The sequence below is a fragment of the Ips typographus genome, linkage group LG4 (assembly GCF_016097725.1).
Source record: "Ips typographus isolate SLU linkage group LG4, UJ_Ityp_2.0, whole genome shotgun sequence".
Taxonomy (NCBI): Eukaryota; Metazoa; Arthropoda; class Insecta; order Coleoptera; family Curculionidae; genus Ips; species Ips typographus.
This window is the reverse complement of record NC_138425.1, coordinates 7,237,403-7,259,200: the sequence shown is the minus strand read 5'-3', so window position 1 is coordinate 7,259,200 and position 21,798 is coordinate 7,237,403. Positions and strand designations below refer to the sequence as shown.

Genomic DNA, 21,798 nt, shown 5'->3' with positions numbered 1-21,798 from the left:
ATCCAATAAACCTGTGTTAAATTGAGTTTAATATCAGGCCCTCGGGGCTTTTTTAGCCTTTCTGAGGATTTATTAACGCTTCGATTCGATCGATGTCTATCAACATTTTAGTACCCAGATTTTTTGTTTGTTTTCTGGCTTAATGCACAGTTTGTCAATATTTTTTTTAACGAACCTGGATTTTCATTGCCAAACTCCGATAGCTCATCTATTGTAAAAGTTGGTGTTTTCATATTTGCGGCAAATGATCAACTACTATACTCCCTTGTATAGAATTCAATTAACATAAAAACTACATGAAATAAGCGTTAGATTAGTTTTAAAAGGTAGAAATCATTAAAATAGCATGGTTAATACAAACAATTTGTTTGTACAAACAGAACAACACATATTTTGAAAATTTAAGGCTTATTTCCAAATAAGTATTAAATGCTCTTTTAGTATAGTTAGGTCACGTCTCTGACTATTTTCTTTAATGTGTAGTTGAGTGGAAGAACAACTCACAAAATTGCCTTTATAATTAAGTTTCACATGTAAAGAATGTCAAGGGTTATGGAAAAGCCAATAACTCAGTCAGTGGGTAGTTTGTCAAAGTAAGAAACAAAATTGCTTGAACAGGGTTTCTCAGGACAAATCGACCATTCTCCTACTTCAAACAAAAGCTTGAATAACTTTCTTTCGAAAGTAATTATTTTTAAATATTTACTTTGCATGGTTGTTTTCTAAAAATACGTAATTTACTTGTTTTCTATTTCAGGAGCTGATCGTGGTGGCATTTGACCGTTTAAACTTATAATGGAATAAGTCACCGGGTGTGCGTCTCGTCAATGATTCCCGTCCCGTAGGGCCGTTAAAATTATTTTGGCAAAGTCTGGCCGTCCGATCGAAAGAAAAAAGTTGTTTCGAAAAGTGAGCCGGACGGGAACCGCATTCTTTATAAGAAGGTAAGTGAAAAGTTTTTGTTTTCGTGTGCTGTTTCGACAAGCGCGCCAATATTCCTTAAACTTTACTCCCATTTTGGAAAGGGTTTTTACTCCTGAAATCCCAACAAACAAGTCTGGTTAGAATATAAAATTCCACTAGTTTAGGATTTAGTAACCAGGTGATTAATTTATTTTTGAAAAGTATTTAAACTAAAAGTTTAACTTGTTCTATTAGGAAAATCAGTTGGTTATTATCGTTATTTTATTTGTATAAGTCAATCACCAATAACACCCTACATTTCAGCATCATATACCATCAACATGTAATCCATCAATAAAACATTTTTGTCCTTGTTTAAGATTGATTTACTCTCTTATTTTATTTACTTTCGTAGTTCTGATGAGACATTACAACAAAACTATATTAAAGAACTTGATTGTTTCATTTGCTTCTACTCTGACAAGTGTAGCATTGTGGAAAATATTAAACTTGTCTTAACAAAACAGAATTTGTGTCGCTGGCTTTCCAACCCTTTTTTGTCATTTTCCCTTTGGGATTTTACCCTTCTACATGTTCTACGAGTTTTGTTGTCCTAGCATACCTGACAGCGTGCCGCATCGATCAAACATCTCCATCCCTAAGGAAAAAACTTAGTCTCTTCTGAGGATTGAACGCATTATTTTATGAGCTGAAATGCATTTAAAAAAGTTTTCGATGTGTTTTCTTTTTTTAAAATTATTAGCCTGAAACTGAAACTTTGCCAAGTATTTAAAAAAGCTTTCAGCGTACATTGTTGAAATTAGTAAAAAATGATATTAATGACAATTATTATGAGCTGATATAATGCATTCAGAATATATTTAGCTCGTACTGAATCAAGTAATTTTGTTCCCGGCAGACCTTAACATATCAAAGTTTTGGCACAGAAATTGTATTACTTTGTTGCACACCAATCTAACGTGGCCTTATTTAAAAAAAGAACAATAACTTATTTGTGTTTATTTTTAATCAACCCCTCATTGAATTATACAACGCGATTGCTTTTAGCATATTTACGGAAAGTGTACTTACTAAATTTGCATATTTCCTTATAAGAAAATACATTTGATTTCGTTTATGGCAAATAATATTGCTGTTTGATTGTAGGTGCAATCTGGTATAGCAAGTACTACCTGCTGGTGATGTCATTTCTTTTACCAGACCACTTTTGTGTGATAAAACTCGGTTATTGTATAGCTCTGCTATCTTTATTGGAATAATTAGTTGTATTTAAGTAAAATAATATAGCTAAATCAAGATGTGAGGTTACCAAGGAAAAAAAAAAGGTTTTTTTTGTAGTTAATTTTATGCAGAATGTCACATATTTTTAACAAACCATCAAGGTTAGAATAGCGTGAGGTTCAAGAGTTTACCACATGCAGCTTTACATACAACCAGAAATAATACAGCTTACTAGGACGTCGCAAAAGCTTCCCATTTTGGCCTTGTGTTAAAAAACGTGTACTTGCCACTAACCCTTAAATTGTATTAAAACCACATATAATAACATTTCGACTTAAATTATGCCTTATTTAACTGAAAACAAAACAATCAATGTCAACAAGTAAACAGCATGTGTGTACACGTACACGTACTTTCAAGTTAATAAAACTTTAGTCGCTAATTACAGTATTCAACTACATACACCTAATTTATGTTAAAAATAAAAACCATCAAGAGAAAAAAATGTTTTTGGCCTGCCAAGATCTGTAAACTGGGGCTTTTGATATAATAATCTGATAATTCGACTTGGTAATTAAGAGCAACGATAGGCATCATCAAAGGGATTATTGTTTGACGATGAAGATTTTTATTTTAGGAAGGTTTCTCAAAGACTGAAGACTATTATTTGGTTTTAAGTCCAGTTAAATGAGAGAAATATAGACGGAAGTTTTTCAAAAAGGATAATTTCCATGGATATCATTACTGCTGAACAATTCTTTAGTTTCCACAGAAATTATGCTAATAAATAAATATATTGATACTTGGAAATATTGGAATAATATTTTTTTAAATGTATATCCATAACAAATTGAGATGATGTTTGCGAATTCTGGACATTCTCGCGGAGTTACCAATGTTTTCAGCTTCTCTCTCTGTCTTTTCTGTTCTTCAACTTTCATTTACACTTTTTCAGTTAAAACCGTCACTACTTCCTGATTTTGTATATTAGTTTATCAGGTGCACATTATACTAACATAGTACCTAATGTTATACATTATTTTTATTTTTTTTGTTTTGTCTTGTTCTAAAACCTACTAAATTTTAATATTTTAAACACTAGTAAATAATCGTTTTATGGCTATTCGTACTAAAAAACAAGGTGTTTACTGAACATTGCGGTTGGCAGCAATAGGATGTACATCAAAAAGCCATTAAATTCAACTATTCATTATGTCTACATCGATCATTTTGATGCAATTAAATCAAATCTGTAGCGTTTCGAATAATGCTGAATGAAATATAAATGTTTTCAGGCAAAAAATGCAGCATCCAAATACTTGGTACTTACCATGGGGTATGCCCCTGCAAAAAATGGTAGCCGTGCCCATTCATGCTGCAGGTCACTTGCATCTGCAAGCCCCTACCGTCCATATGCAGCCTATGCTGACTGGACTACCTGCCCCATTGACCACTTTAAGGACTTACGTTGCCACACAACCTACAGCTATTAGGCAACCACAAAGAAAGGTAAGAACATTTTTTATATCAGGTTTAATGAATACCATTGGTATTCCGTTCAAAAGGTTTGGTACAGAAAACATAGTGCTGTTTTTTTTATTAATGAACAATCAAAATTTCAAGTCATCAATATTACGTGAATACTGGCCACAAACCAGCTGTTTTCCCTAACCCTATTATTAAAAATCGACGAGATTCAAATCAGGAGTTTCAGACGGCCAAACTATTAAATTCCCACGCCCATTTCTTGACATCACTTCCAGTACATTTTTCTTTGCTCGCACCTGATTATTATAAAAGTTAATGTTGATTTTTTCAAAGGCAACAAATTTAAATGTGATAATGTGAAAACTAAATACTTTTTTTAAATTAAAAATTACATTTTTACAGGTTTTAGTTAAACTGAAGTTTTATCAGTTTTAGAGTTTAACTGAACTTTTACACAATTGAACCTTAAACAGACACAGCTTTAGCAAGTACTTAAGTAGATGTCAATAAGATTCATTTTACTTTCTTACTATTGTTCGTTACAATAGTAAATCTTAAGAATGTTTTCTTTTAAAGTACACTCGTCCTTATTGATAATAACATTTCTATGGCAAGAATTTCATGATAAACCCGTTAATTAACTCTTATTTAATTCATTGTTAATAAAGCTCGATTTAGTTTATTATGTCAGTGCAAATTTTTAGGTCATTAAACATGTGAAAAGAAAAAAAAATCATCCCTCTCTTTTTTCCATGGAGCTGTAAAGTTGTGTCTTGAGTGCACAAAACTGTATTTTTTTCTTCTTCTTCTTCAAAGTTTTCTGTACTTTTACTTACTCCATAAACCACGTTACATATTAACACTTTTGAATTTACAATAGCAAAGTTTTATTTGGTAAACTTACCTCATTCCTCAAAAAATGGAGTCTCAAAGTTTATAATCGCTTTGTCAACAGACATGTTCTAAAATTAGCACCGTTTATGACGCAGCAAAGTTGAGACAACTTAAATATTTAGAATCTTGACACTCCAAAGTCGCGTCATCAACTCTCTCGTAATTAATCTGGGCCCTCAAAGGGCGCTGATAAACCGAATTTTCCAAAGAAGGGCGCGTCTTCAAAGAGACAACCTTAATTTTGACTCGAAATATTGAAATCGAGTTGGTAAAGGTTTTGAAGACAAAAAGCTGGAATTTGTATAATTAGATTGCTGGAAAGAATTATTGTTCTATGTTATCAATCATTAAATTATTTTTGCCCATAATTATTACAAACTTGTAACTTGTTAAATGAAATAATAGTAAAGGATTGTTTTTTGATGAATAACTTCAAATTTTAAGAAAATATAAAATTTTAATCTTTTTTTGCATTTTTAGTTTCGTCTAACTCCCAATTGGGATGTAGTTAGAAAGTTTGGGTTTTACAGCGCCAAACTTTTGGGTAAAACTTTTTGAAATGTTTGAAGTAAACAGTTTAAATAGTTCTGCTCCGAATACGTCGCCATGCAATACAACCTGCAACACTTTTTAAACCAAACCTAACCATTCGTAATTAGAGTGCTCAACTGCATACACGCGAGTACGTATTGCAGTAAATGAAAGCGCGGCTTTTTCTAATTTGCCCGTCAAATGGAGATCCTATTGCAAATACTCGACAAGTTTATCTGCTGAAAGCCCATGTCTCTTTAAAAGCGTTTTTATATTGCTTTCAAGCACAACCACTTGCTAAGTTGTTAAACGTTTTGAAGTAGTGTTTTCTGCTTAACTGTGTACGAAGTGTATAATAGAACAAAATTTTGATTAAACCATTGTTTACATGTTTAGCATTACTGCAAAATATTATTTTATTAGATAATGATGAAATCAGTAATATAGTAATCAACAAATGTAGATCTTAGGAAATATATGAAATCTTCATCTAATAATCTCTGATTGGCTCTACAAATAAAGTATAGTTTGAAAAACCAAATAAAGAAGTAGAATTGTTGAATTATTATTACACCATGCAGTAAATTGATACAAAATTACTTTTACCTAGATAATAGAATAAAAATCCATTTCAACACTATAAAGCATAAAGTGATATAAACCTTTTGTACTTTGTCGTTTTAGCAGACCGGTGTAAAGTCCATCAACACTTCTATATTGGAGTAAACCATATTGTTCTTTAGGTGCGCTAACTCGAAATTGAACCCGGCATAAACGTATTTCATGGCAGAAAGGCACAATTCCACAATAGGGCAAAAGATATTTGAGGCATTACTTCACTAAAAGCCGTAATTGCTTTCAAGTTAGTAGTACTAAAAGAGGGGCGCATTTCACGCGGTAATAAAACCCGATCCCAAATGCTGGAAGAATGGCAAATAACAGAACTTGAAATAATAAAGCTGTAAAAAAGCCACTGTTCGATTCGGACAACGAGTCGGGGAGCAAAAAACGTTTTAAGCGGTTTGGAATGGAATAAGGGTGTCGAGGATATGTGAAACTTTCATGCTTTAATGGGTTGTTCTTCAAAGGACCTAGACCAAATTTTGATTTGTTTCACTGAAATGAGAATAACCTTTTTCTGGCTTAATCTTCATAGCAAAAACGAGGAGAAAATTTTGTGGTAAATTCTAAAATAGCACTAACCAGAAAATTTATCAGTTGCCAAAACCTCTGCACATACAATTTCATAGCGAAACTGTTTTGCAATGAGGAATATAACAAAACGCCTGTCTCTTGCACGCGCTTTATTTCGCTGGATATAGAGTGTTTTATGGCTGCTCTAGCTCTTTTTTCGAGTTTCAACTTTGCAAATGTTAACACAGTATTGGAATTGCTATTTTGTTGGAGAAGTTTGCAATGAATTTTTTGAGCTTCGATAAAACGGTCTACCCAGCTGGGTGGCCGAGTTGGTAAAGCGACGAGCTGATAACAATTCGGTGCTGGGTACCCGGGTTCGATCCCCGGTGCGGCCGATTTGTCAAATCGGTCAAATTGCTACGTTTACACCCAGGGTGTGCAGAACCAATTTACTCTGCAAAAGCCTCTCATTCACGCCGGTAACCAAGCCGGATAGGATCGGATATCCTGTTGGAGGAAAACAGTGTAGGATCACACACCTAGTCGGTAGGTCATTTACTACATAGTAATATGACCGAGGACCGTGGTTCGGAACCCACGATAAACTGTAGGTCCCATCCAGATTGGCCAAGTAGCGAAAAGGTGATGTAAAAAGGAGCAAAACAAATAAATAAAACGGTCTGTAGAGATGAAGTAAAAGATCAAAAACTGTGGTTAAATAAGAAGAATTACAACATTTTTATAGCTTACGGTTTCCAACTAACCACAAAACTTCTTTTCTGGATCATCCTAACTAGCAATATTAGTTAGTTAAACTGCTGTATCATTACTAAAATATTAAATAAGTGTCGTTTAGTGTCAGCTAGTCTATATTACTATTATAGTTTTGTCAGAAACTCCCACTCAAAGCATATAATTATATCGAAACGCGATACGTAACAATTAAGATGAAATGTCTCGATTGTTGCTTTGTATCGATCAACGCTAATTACTGTGATTGTTCTTGTTGCTATTGTAATCATTTCATCAGAATTTAGAGTGTCATATTTAATTAACCGCTTCTGTTTATAATTGTCTTTAACATCTCTTGCTTTTATTCTAATAACTGAACTGGAAGCTTGACCGTAATTGGTGAAACTGTAAGTTTTTTCCAGTAACTTACTAATTGCATAGTAGTTGGTTTATCTACGTAAACATCAGACACGTTTCTCTCACTACGTTAGAATTGTTTAATTTGTAATGGCCCACACTTTTTTGACGTCTGACTTCTATTTACGCAACGTCCGTAACCATTAACAGGACTAATTAAATCGTACAAAGTAACGATTTTTTCCATTCGTCAATGACACACCAATGTATCGATCATCTGTCATTCGGTTTTTACAAACGAACGGCTTTGTAAAAATAGGCTGACCTGGTTAATTTTAGATTGGTGCTAGGCCACGTGGCGGCCAAGAAGGCTATAACTCTCAACTCGTGTGATTTGTTAAGATTTATTTCCAGTATAATCAGCTTATTCTTGTAAAAGCCTCTCTGCTATTATTTAGCGATTTAGTAATGAAAGAGTTTGTTTAAAAATGTATTAATACAGAACAAGTCCTTGACACAAAAAATATTAAGTAATGTAATTATTAATAATATTCTGCCTCAGTTTGAACTTGTATGCAGGTTTAATTAGCATTACTTCTCTCTACTGATATTAATTAGGCAACTTCTCTAATCGGGAACTATTCCAGGCATACTTCTAAGGAAGCTTCAATAGTTCATGAAATGCTGTTAAGACCAATGGATGGTCTTTTTATAGCCAAAAGATATCATTTCAGATAGATTCTCTAAACTTAAATTTTATGTTTGCAAAACCAATAAAATTCACATTTAAACATTTACTGGCAGTTAAGTTGCCCTCAAGTGTTGCAAAATCTGAAGGACTCATTATAATTATTTACGATCAAAACAGTTGATAGATAGATAGAAACTACCAGAGACCCTCAATTAAGTAAACTTATAAATTAGTAAAAGAAACTTATAAATTAGTTCAGACAGATGTATGTTCTGGTAATAGTTACATTAGGGTTAAAACGACAGGGTTGTAAACAAAATACTTCACTCTGTTGCACTAAAGAGGAGGAAAGACAATTCCTCCTTCCACAAGACTCAAAAGCTTGTTTCCTGTTTTGTCATATGTCGTAAAAGAACGTCTAAACTCTTGTTTGGTATTACATCCCTGGTTAATTCATTAATTCTGTCATTTCAAAAAACTTTTTGCTATGCCAAGCTGTGCAGACCAAGTTGATCTCTTGAAACATTAAGTGTTAATGCATTTTCAGTAACTCTGAAGATCAAAAGTTATAAGGTTTGGTTCATCCTTCTTCTTTACCAAATAGGTATATCATTCTGTAAGGACATCTATTATCTAATTTTGTCTTGTTTGCTGAAAGTGGTAATTTACTTGAGATAAATTAAGCGGTAATTTCATCATTAATTTAAGATTAACGGATGTAATGTGAATAGCATTAAAAACGCAAAAAAGTCGCTTGATTAAAATTCATATCACCCCAGTCCTGCATCCAGGAGATACTGAATGTAGCGAAGCATTTTGTCGGAATATAATGGCACTGTTGGAGTAAAATCCCCATTTCATTTTCAACGTGATATTCACGAATGAGTGTAAAATTTAGCAACTCAGGCATGTTCAATTGTGACAGTAAATATTGAGAATATCTACGAGACCAAAAAAGATTGAATTTTACAGTTAAAATATTTATTCATAAAAAGAAAATACAGGCTTAATTTTACTTTTGAAGACTCAGTAAAACTTAATTAAAAGTTCATCGTTAAAGAAAATCATGGAACACAAATTAAACTCAATTTGATTGAGAAAAACTTTCAACTGCCAATTCAAGTATCCAAACCAAATTTAAAGTTTAAAGCATTACAAGTTAAAACTCTTCCGAAAAGGCGTTACAAAAGTGGGATAATAAAGATAAATTGTAAACTTAAACATAAACCTCTTGGATTTGAACTTGGATCCTGAAAACTACAAACTTTTTTAATAAAGCTTTCTGCTGACTAATCAAAGGCGAACCACACAAAATTGGTCTTGGCACGTCGATGGTAAGTTCAACTCCTTGAAGCTAACTTTATTAAAGTTAAGATAAACAGTTACTGGAACATGGTGCAATATAGAAATAAAAAGTCAAAAATAAATGTCAAATTAAAGTAGAAAATTAATTTGTTCAAGATTAATGAAATGAAGAAGAATTTTTATTGTAGATTGTTTAGTGATGTGAGCAACTTTCGTTTTAAAACTTTCAGGTTTACTTTGAAAATGTATTATTAAGCTTTATCTAATTACAGGTAATTTATTGGTTGTGAGCTTACATTAAGATTACCAGTATAATAACCTAATAACACTAACCGCTTAACAGATACATCCTCTATATTCGAACTATAATTCCCATCTAATCTCGATCAAATTCTAATCCGAATGTCTACATCTCCTTTAATAAAGCATTAATATTTATTGGTCGCTAAAGCAGAATTGGGACCGAGATGGTCATATTCATTGGGGCAGATTGGCATTAAAGATTTAGGCTTGACTTACGTAACGCAGGTTTTTTTCCGAGAACCAGACGTTTCAGATTAATTTTCCAGATTATTTCGGTGCCAGTAACAATGCTGGTACGTCAAACGATGTGACCAGTACGTTTACGAGACAGACAGTGTCGGTGTGGAAATTTTGGCACCAGACTCAGTCATTGAGTTGAAACCGTGTTTGAAAAACGTGCTAGATTTAATAATAGATGTTACGAGATTGTGAAGTTGTTAAATGTGGTTCCCTTGTAATTAGCTTTAAAACATACTCTATTGTAGTTATTCGTTTATTTCAGGATAGCGATCATTTATATTATAACCTAAATATTTCAGCAAGAAATTTACGAGTATAAATCAAGTCAAAATTAAATTTCTGAACTGCTGTGAAAACTGAACTGAACCATATTACAGTGAATTCTCGATTGACAATTATTCTCCAATTTCCGAAACAAAAATTAAATCCCCTTTAATTGCCTTGAACTAACTTCCCATTTTCTCCATTGTCCATTTCGACTGTACTTCGTATGTATCGACATCATCAGCAGCTGGAAAGCTAATCCAGGATAACGCAGATCTGGCGCGAAATTGATGGTCGGATTCATTATGAGAGGATAAATTGGGCCCTCCATCAACACCGTGTTTATTGAGCAATCAGCCTGAAAGGGGAGAGTTTCAATTTGTTGAGCGAAAATTGTATCGCTTCAAATTGAATTCTTTTTTCTATTAAATATCGGAAATGTTACAAATATTACAAACGCAAACGAATTTTGCAAAACGCGCCTGAATTAACAGGGATTTATTTCAACACAAAATTGATCATTTATTATTGATAACCAAAATGTTGAACGTTTTAAATTGTACGCTTTTATTGTATTAGGTTAAATGTTTAAATTTACTAACACTGAGGTTATTTTACTTTGTTGTTATTTTAGCCATAAATTTGACACCATAACGTTTCATACATATTGATGACTAAACAAAAATACAATGTTTCGCTAAATGGCTATTAATTGCAAAGATCTGGTGAGTAAGTAAAAGCAACGTTTTACCACATAATTTCACCGAGAAATAACAATAACTTTCCAGAATTGCCTCTAAAACTTGGTAATAGAGCACGACTGTTTATGACAAGTATTAATCTAAATTACACCATCATCGGATTTTAATACGTTCAAAGAAGTTTCGAATCAAACGAGTTTTAATACAGTACAGTTTGGGATTAGAATCGTTTAAAGGAAATATAATGCCAAATGTTTCGGAAAAACAAATCGGAAACGACGAGTTTATGAAACGTCGGCATTACAATGTTGCACATGGAGGCAAATAAAGCACGTCGACTAAACAAATCCGGCTTCAAAATTCGCGAGCAAATATTTAGAATTCATGGAAATTTTCATTCAAATGGATCCACAGATCGTGCCAAATAGACGTTCGAGTAAATAAAAAGTGACAGACGGCGACGATAGGTAAAAATCTTTCGGTTAAAATACCACTGAAATTTTAATAAACATATATGCCGCTTTTGTTATGCAAATAACTGCATGTTGATTACAGGCTTTGGTTACCAAAGTATCAATATCCATGTGTATAGGAGCTATTTTGGCAACTATCTTCTCCGATCACAAGAATGACTGATGTCAATATTGTAACTGTCATGTGCAAAAACTTGACTCTTAATATCTAAATCGGGTTTTACACCAAAATCAAAGTAATTAGACACATTTATTTCCAAGTTTATACCTTCAAAATATACATGAACAATGTGATTTTATTTTACACCTATCAAACTTTACCGTCAAAGCTGTCAATGAAAACAACTTCACCAACCAATATAATTTTATATAAAAAATTCCCAGTAAAACCCAAGAAAGTTGGCCAATTTATTGATTTTACTTTCTCCTGAAGATGAAATACTTGATTTGCCAACTAATCTGCTATTTTAGTAACCGTTTATTGACTAATACTAACGTACCCTCCAAATAATAAATTGCTGTTGCTCTAGCTAGAATCTTAATTATTCGAATTCTCCCACGGCAAATACGAAATCTGAAATGCAATTTCCGGAAAGTTACTTGTTTAAATGAGACTTTTTTGAATTTAAAATATGAAGTTGATTTTACTCCCATATTTCCAATATGAATATTTAAATTACTTTACTTTGGCTGCATTCATTATTTTCATTTCGTGTACGTATTTGAATTATCTAATAATCAGATTCCGTTACACTTGCCACGCCAAGTTATTAGCCAATAAATAAAATATGATGTCGGTTATATCAGCTGAGATTACTTCATCACCTGTGTATTTACGCGTTTAAATGATCAGTGAAAGTAGCACCTGATGAAGACTTAAATGTTAACCTTTTAACCCAATTCGAGTCTGCTGAAGTGTGTTTAAATGCCTGTAGTAGACGTTTATACGCATAACAATTTTGCAGATTCCCTTCTCGTACTTCTTTAGACGTCAAGGAGCTTTTATATGATCCTTCTTGCGACAACAACAGATGATGCCGCGAGTTTTAAGAATGTTAGCATAAATATACATGTGCAAAGATTCATACAGTACGCCAGATGCAGGCAGTTATTACAGGAGAACTCCTTCTAATTTAATAAATCAATACTCATTATTTGTGGATAATTTTCGATGGTATTTGGATTAAACAAATTCTTAAAGTTTACAACGTTGTGGACAATATTACATTATTGAAGCCAGTTGATCAATTAATATTTAAATAACATTGATTAGTAAATTGCCTAAGAATTTAAATTTGTTTTCTATCACCCCTGAAATCCAAACTTATTCAAACCAGTTATCCAGAAATAACCGTTTCTATAATACCTCAATTGAAAAATTATTTTTTGGTTTATGTTTCTTGACTATTCATACCGTTGTGCTGGTTATACACCGTTTGCAGACATTAGAATACTACACAATCCAGGGTAACTGGAATCTTATTTTTAGCTTGATTTTTTTTTAATCCCACAGCTGCCAATAAAAGCGCCGTTAGTATAAAACAAGTCAAAAAGTTATTTTTTTTGGTAGGATTGACATGTAGGATATATGGAGATCAATCAATCAGTCCATCAACGTGTAGGCCAGTTGGGAGTTGAAATTTTTTTATCGACTTGGTGTGGGTTTTTTGTTGTTTTATAGTCTGCTAACTGGTTTCATTAACTTCTTTGAGTTTAACTTTAAAACAAGCTTAAATAGAAATAATAGTTAATGTATGTTTTGTTTTATATTACAAACTTTTTATCCAGATTTGGGAACAGTGGTACGTAAACCAAAGAATTAATGTGATAATGAGTTGATTTAACCTGATAGAAAACAGCTGATTGAGCAAAATTCTTGAACCAAACCGCTTTACACCGGTTAGAATGGAGTCGGGCCAATATTCGGAGCTGGATAGAATTTAAATATAGGCCTGGAAATTTAGGTTTCCTATATTACGGGGGGCGTCCTTAAATTTCGTGTTTTATTACGTCGCACATTAACATAACGTATTGCTAATGGCGCCACGTGATCGTTGCGATTGATGTTGTGATTCGGGTTTATTGACTGAATTGCCATGGGATTTTTGGTTTTTAATGGCCAACTGTATAACGACTGGGTTTTTTGTTGTTACAGTTTTATAGGTAGGCTCATAAATTTATGTTACGGTTTTTATATAGAGAAGACTCGAATTGGTCAATCAAAAAACTCAGGTAAATAAAAGTTTGTTCCATTTAATAGCGTTATAAACATAATAACCTAAATCGATAAATAAAAAAGCTAAAAACTATTAAACCTGACCATACATAACTCAACAGTATATCCACACTATGTAAAACTTTTACGTTGTATTTTTTAACGATGCTATACGTTGAAATATTCAATTTTCTCCTCTCTCCATAAGAGGCTAAAGGCAATATCTGAATATTAAAGGCACTCCTAAAATCTCCCCTACACCAGACGATTTATACACTCAATTCCAAATTTTTCGTAAGTGATCTTACCTGTAATTGAAGTATTTCATTTGAGATTTACGTACCTATTTATTTTGCGAATTGGAATTTGAACAGTTTTATTAATTTGCTGTGGTAAATTGATTTGTATTTCTTTCAAGTTTTAAGCACTTTAGCCTAATGTAATGATTAAAGAAGTCAAAAGTCTGTTTACTAACGTGCAAAAACCTGATTACTACACCTAACCTAAAACTTAGTCAAAAGAAATAAAATGTAAAAAGTGTCTAGTCTAGTTGATGTCTGTAATATAGTAGATTAATTCAGTTGTCATGTAATTTTTAAATTTATCACTTACCTTAAACACAAACATAAACAACAGTGTTACTTTGATAGATACAAGGTGTTGATGAAGAAATGAAGTTTTGATGAATCTTTTACAGAATTTTCCGTTGTGGGTTGACAAAACTTTACTTTTCTAATAAACATCTTAGTATAACTGTACAAACGTTTTGTTGACTATGCAAATATTTTAATTAATTAAGTCTGTTGAGATACTCAAATTTAAATTTTTTACTTATCACTATCAAGTTGCTACTGTTACAACAAATTATATACAAGTTTTCTATACTGACAATTTATATCGATCCAGTATAAGTAAACCAATCGAATTTCCTAAGAAATAATGTAGTTACAGTAAATGTATCAACACACTTTAATTATTATTTACACAGTTAATCTACTACTTGTTATGCTGTAGTTTGTATCAGATTTATATACTGAACAAAAATAGTAATTTAGCTGCAAAGCTATTAATTCAAAATGAGTTCTGTATGTTGTTTCTGGGTTTATCGATATTGCTTTAAATTAAACTATTACAAAAATAGTTATAAAATCTCTACTACTTTAGTGGATTGGTTTTCATGACAGTTTTTATAAATAATATATTCCAAAAAAAAACTAATTTGCATCAGGGTTCATAACGATTCACAATCATTAAACTAATCTATTTATGAATAATAATCTATGTTCTAATTTATAATAATTAAATTTCCGCTAACCTTATCCAGTTTCGTGGTTTGTTTGCTAGGCAATTTCTCATCTTGACTGATTGATTACATTAATTAATATTCAGAATTTGGTCTCTATCTAGCACACTGATGATACGGTAAACGACATTATCACAAATAAATTCAATTTACGATTTGGAGTGAAAAGTTTTCCTGATAAAACGAGCTGCATTTGAGAAGCAAAAAGCAAATTGTAAAACAGACAACTAATTTAAATGAAGGCGTCATAAATAAATTACCTTTTTTTTCGACTGGCAAGCAAATTCCATTTTGCAGTCAGATAAACGAATTAAAACGGCAAAAACAAGCTGAATCTCCTCGACAAATTAGCCCAAAACTGGTACCGGGACCGGCGTGGTTTCTATTAAAAAAACCCCAGGGTGCGGTTTGGGAATCTCGATTTAGTGTCTTCGGTTTATAAACAAAGACCTTGGGTCTCAAATAACCAATATAATATATTTGCAAGACAGGTCTGCCGCATAGCAGTGTTCTAGATTGGCTAATTCCCATGATGTTTATTTACTTATTTTAAATACTGTACCACCTGTAGAGCAGGTAATAATATCAAACTGTTGCCAAAAGGAATTCCAAAATTATGGGCCACTTCCAATGGATATTTTTCATTTTTCCAAAGTTTTGTTTACGGAAAATACGTTTTTATGCACATTCCAAGGTAAATGCCAGAAATTCGGAAAAGAAAACAAGTTTTGTCCGGACTATATTAAAATTAGATACGCCGGTTTTCGTCAGAGTCGGCTGCAATGCAGGTAGTTATCAAATAATTTCCTTATAACGTGCTGGTGGGTCGTTATCGGTTTTCCTTGCAATGACATTACAGTTCGGCAAAAAATGCTCAATTTGCGGCGGCATAATTTTCAAACTAAATGCCTGGATACGATAGGTCAATGACAGCCTAGACGAAAATAAACTGCCCTGCTGCAGCCAAGAAACTGTTCCTTGGCAAGAACTAATGTAAAACAACAATAGCTAAATTCAATTAACTATACATTTACTAATGAATATAAACGGCTTATGCTCAAGTGCACTTTAAAGTAGCATTGTAATTTAATTACCCCTTGTAGTTTGCGTGGATAGTTTTAATATCTACCAAGGGACAGTAAATTATTAGCTATTTTATGTTTGATTGGATATCTCATGCAATTCCCCAACAACTAGACTTAAACAATATATTTTTTGAAATGTCTGCAATAAGTTTTGATTATGTTAGAACGTTAACAACAGTATGAGTTACAAATTGTCATAGTTATTTACGTGTAGAGGGTGGAAAGAAGAAGAGATTACGTTTCACGAAACATGTCTTACTGGGTAAAGTAGTCTTTCAAATTATTTGAAAACACAAGTGTATTTAAAACACCGAAATTCTGTTGATATTTATGATTTATTAACGTATTCCAAATATGTAAGTTAATAATAGATATTGCTGAGTGGAAAAATTTAGAAACTTTAAACTTTCTTATGTCACTGTGTAGGCCTTGGCATGTAAAATCGAATGACTTAGTAATATACAGTGTGTACTATTTAACTTCGTGCAGTTTTTTTCCTTAAAATGCAGTGATGACACTATTAAAACATTGAGTTGAGGAGGCTATGGCCAATTTTGATCTAAAATATCTCAGAAACTAATTACAATTCTGTATTGTCCCTTATGGGTCACTGTGAAGATCTGAGCAAACAAAATTGAATAACACAGTAATATACAGGGTGTCCTATTTGAAATAGGTAGTGCAGTTTTTTGCCTTTAATGGTTATACCTTTAAAACACTGACTGCAGGAGGCAAACGCCAATTTTGACCTAAAATATCTCAGAAACCGAAAAAAATAAATATCAGAGACTTTTGTATTGCCCTTTATCGGTCAATATGTAAATCTGGTCAAGCATGCAATCACGTGTTATATACATGGTGTCCTTTTTGAAACTAGTCACTTCAGCTACTTTTTGTATTTCACTTTATGGGTCGCAGGGTAGATCTGGGCATGCAGCATGGATTGACTGCAAACAGTATTCTACGTGATATTTATAAATTGTAGCACGAAATTGAAATGTGTACTAGATCGTAAAGCGTCTGTATTTGTCCGTATTTTTCGCAGAACGTACATTTTGAGATACAGGACGGGCACATTGACATTATTATATGAAAAGAATTCTTGCTTGCAATTATAAAGTGTTGGGCCTGGGTTGGTATTAAATTTTTCCGCGGTCCTTAACAGTAAAGCCAAAGATACGTCCAGACTCCAGAGATGAGAACTTTTGAGATGCATAATTAAATGCACTTCATCTATTCGGTCGCCCTTTCGCTTTGCGGCTTCAAAACGTAATAATTCCGAGTGCTCCCTTAAATTACAGACGTTTTCTGTATGGCAAACATGAAAGTAATCAGCGACGTTTCATGTAGTTACTTGCGACCGTATACTCTCCCTCAGTAATCAGCAAATGTCGTAATCAAAAAGTTTACCATATTTTTAATATTGCGGCAAAACCACTTCGTTTCAGTATTTTTTATTCATTAGAATCAGATATTTTTATTTGACTTTACTTCAAGGGCTAAATTAGCCAGTCTGGTTCTATTTCAGACTCTAGAAATGCAACACTAAAAACGTTTTAGAAAACTCGTTTGAGGCGTTAATAGTCCGGGCCAAAAATTCCAAACTTTCAACTACAAGAAGAGTTCGGGATGAGTTCTCCGAAAGTTTTCGCGGGGGTTTTTGCCTGGACAGGCCGGAAGTTTGAAAAATGGAATCTGTCTGCGGTAATTTCGCGATTGTATTCAACTCCGTCGGGGATAAGACGTGGAGAAAAGTTGGTTTCAATTTAATGCGAGTGGTTGCCAAAAGTTTTTGCCTGTCGCAATTAATTTTAATAACAACGTTGTTTTTTTTGCAGGTGAGTTTTTGCTAACCCTCAACTCTTGTGCCAATCTCAAAGTAAGTAAAACCATAAGTACAGTTTAAAGTTGGCGTCACAGTGCAAAACAGTTTTAACACTTCTTGCTACTGATATGATAACAATTGTGAGACAATGGCAAGTGTAGAAACTGGCCGGAACTATTAACGACTCTCTCGTTTCGAACAGCCCAACTTCCGAACTAACTTTGATCGTCTACGACAAATCATGGGGAGATTTGCATGGTCCTAAGTTATGTATGCTGGGGAATAGCACTTAAGCGATTAGCGTTATTAGGACACGGGAACAGGCTTAAGGTAGAGTTTAGAATAAACCGAAACAATTAAGACCAAAAATACACATTAATTAAGTTATTCATTCCAAACTTCTAGCATAGAAATGTCATATTAAAAGAACACATTCATATAACAAAATCTATTTAAATATTTTAAATACCTACACTTTGTTTTCAATTCGAATAATAATATTTTCAGCTTATTACAAAGAGCAATAAAACAAAATTTTGCATTTCAGTAATTTGAGGAATTTAATAGACTGTAAAGCTATTTAATTTGAAAAATCACTAATTTATCTGGCAAAATTCAGTAACGAGCTGCCCTGTTTGTATCTCTATTGTTACAGCAATAGTATTATGCATTATAAATTTATAAAGTTCGTATGCTAATAATTTATATAATTGAGTTGGGGAAAAATGTACCTTTCATACCGGAATTATGCTTTGTTTGTTAGTGCCTGTAAAGTTAATATATTTTATTGTTGTGTAGAAGCCTTCAATATTCAACTTTTATTGTTTCATTTGTTGTTTTAAAGTTATATTTACAACTAAATTATCTGAGAGTTTGATCATTCTGGTTTATAACATGTGACCATGTAACCAACAAACAGAACAATTTCTGGGCAATTAGCCCACTCAATCATTTCAATTCTTTCACTCTTCTTTCTTGACCATTATTGACCCTACTTCATCTTCAAAATTTGTTTGGTTTTTGGTCAAATCTCTGGGCAATCAATCAGCTCCTTTGAATTATTCCAGTCTTCTTTTCTGATCATGATTGATTCTTTTTTAAATTTCATTTGTTTATCAAATTTCTGGACAATTAATCAGCTCGATCATTGCAATTCTTCCAGCCTTCTTTTCTGATTATTGTTCATCCTACTTCTACTTCAAAATTAGTTTGGCTTTTGTAAAATTTCTGGGCAATCAGCCAACTTAATCATTTCAAACCTTCTAGTCTGACCATTATTGAACCTACTTCTTCTGAAACTAAACTGACTAACTGTATTAGCTGAGGAGTGTCAGTACCAATAAGTCGATTATTTTTAGGTTTTTAGTTAAAACAAAATAAATACAAATACACGTTTCATTAGAAAGTAATAAAATGTTTGGTATTCACAAGCACCAAAATGCAATACTAATTTGTAACCAAAGACTGTTGGTTACAGAAGGTTAAAATAATAAAGTGAAAACACTAACTCACTTAGAATAACAACGACCCTTTCACCCACCGAATTTTAGTTGCTTTTTACCATAAACCAAGCGGGTGAATAAATCGATGCGCTATTGCAATATCAACAATCGCAAATTCATTTGGGCCGCCACGAATCACGCCTAGGCCACGGCGATAGAATGTTGGAAAATCGATAAGATTATTTCATTGCGGACTGGAACAATGGCATAACTGAAACAAAGTTTGATCAATGGCTATTGTGCCCTACATATAGCTTACCTATACAGTTATATACTGGTGAATGCCGTTCGTTTTATCTGCTTAATGAAAACATTTGCGGTTATGAAAAGTTCGGAACACTGTTTTAAATTGCTAGCGGTTTATCAGATTTTTTTCACTTTGTTGGATGGTTCATATATAGAAAAGCAAAGAAAATGGGTAGTTTTGTAAAACATAAATGTACTTGTATCTGTTTAATAATAATAGAAGTAGTCTGTTAATTGATAAGTGCTGTGGTTGCAACAATGAAAGTATACATCTCTTCTTATAAGAAAACTTACGGTTAGCACCACATTCTAGATAAAAGAACGATAATTATGATATTAGGTTGCTTATTTCATAATCTTAATTGATAAAATTATACTAACAATCCTTTTAAAATCAATTTTGTGCAATACCATTTTGTACTATACAGTACCACTTTAATTGTGTATCATAGAGATAACACTGCATTACCACGGATTTATTGCATCGCGTAATAAACTGACAAATAATAATATCCAATGCTCGACTAAACGTTTTTCTCATTTAGTTTCATTTTCACTTTTATCCCCTTTTGAGATAACAAGTACAGTAAAACTGATGCATTACAATGACATTGTAAAAGTCTGAACTTTAAGTCGTTTCAAGCCGTAAAAACAAAGTGGTAGTTAACTAGCACGTATAAAAGTGAGCATAAACCAATAAGGGCTAATGTATTTCTTTGTAGCTACTATTGCACCACTGAAACAATGTTAATATCCATAAGTGTTCCCTTACTAAGATCAAATTTAAGAGTAGTCTTAGCCGAATATTGGTAATGTATAGCTACTAAAGTATAGTTTACTTTGTCTGAATAGATTTAGGATAATTATTTACAACGTACTCGCTATACTTTGCCTCTAAAACTTTTACGATGACTCCATAGCCTCAAATTGCACTTTTAATATCTTCGGCCTTTGTCGCTCAGTGAATTATTAACTAAACTTTCGTACAATCTTTTGTAAGACATGGGCTGGCTTGACAATCTGTTATAACTCCATTTTGTGAATATTATTCCATTGCAGGAATACGGACGCGAAAGCGTGTTAGCTGGTAGTAAATAATAAATTCGTTCATAAGAGATAGCACACCTTTATTAAATGTTGAGTTTGAGAGTTTTGTTTAACCTTCAATTTTGTCATTGTTATGATTTCAGCTGACAATTTCGTATTTGCTCTCTAAAACAATATTTTGAATTTACTTGACCTACTACCGACCTTAACGTGTCCGAAACTAGCCGCATTTCTACACAAAATCCGTGTCTCTACCGAACTACTGAAGTAATTTATGTTATGGTGAGCCCATTAGGACCTCTCTCTTGACAAAACAAAAAAAAAACCGCAAAAGCTGGTCCGCATACAGCGGTATGCGGACCGTCTGGAAGTTTTTCGGGTGTAAGCCGCTTACGTTCTTATTTTGCATGCCGAAAGTGGTTTCCGAGACGTGTATTAGAGAAACGCGTTTCGGACAATTTCAGAGGCTCGTAAGCGGATTACTTTGTGTATAATATTTGAAGTTTCAAATCGTCGAAGTTTCTGCAGCGAAATTTCGTTCACTATCTGCTTTAAGCTTTTTTTAAATGGTTCAAGTTTTGTAATTCGCTTTTGATCCTATTAATTAAATAACTTCAAACGGGATACAGTTAATGTTGCAGACTGCTTTACAAGCATACTTATTCCAGTATCATGCATACGATTTATATCATTGTTGTAGGTACTATTTTTAACTGGAATTATTTTTAATAATAATAATAATCTTTTCTTTTGTACATACTGATGGCCATACCTGACCAGATGCTAAAGTTTTGTTTTCAAAAAATTCTTTTGTTGAAAAACTACAAACCCCAGGCTTAAAATGTAGTCTGTGACGTTTCTTCAATTTGCCAGTAAACACTGACTAAGATCCTCTATACAGAGTGTCCCAAATTGCTATATGAAATGGACGGGTCAAAGTTAGTTAGGTGCTCTTTAATATATTCTCTAAAAGATATAACCTTGTAAACTTGCTAAAAATTGAGATTATTAAAGAAGAAATGCAGTTTTAGTGGAACAAAAATTTCGATTTTAGCCAGAACCATTTGGTTTTTGATGGTTACAAAACTTTAGACAACTTTAGGCTCTTAGATCCTTGTTCCATCATTTCATGCATTTAGTACCTACATACATATTTGAGCTTTGACTACTATCAGTTACAAGCAGCTTGCATTTATTTGTTTACTTTTAATATCAGCCATTAACACTACAATTAATAGTTTTGTGTGATAGTGCAATCTTAAGATGTCATGAGGCACTGAATGTTACAAAGAACCAGTGTTTGTTCTTTCAGGG

At 32.9% G+C, this 21,798-nt stretch overlaps 1 protein-coding gene across 1 annotated transcript in view; it reads left to right on the top strand.

The window, feature by feature from the left end:
• LOC145728708 (pseudouridylate synthase RPUSD2-like) overlaps positions 1–21,798 on the top strand; it is a 110,603-nt gene that overhangs the window by 17,590 nt on the left and 71,215 nt on the right. The window contains exons 2-3 of the mRNA XM_081979142.1: positions 758–944; positions 3,441–3,654. Coding sequence (XP_081835268.1) covers positions 3,448–3,654 — 207 coding nt within the window. The 5' untranslated portion in view covers positions 758–944; positions 3,441–3,447. The remainder of the gene's footprint in view (positions 1–757; positions 945–3,440; positions 3,655–21,798) is intronic.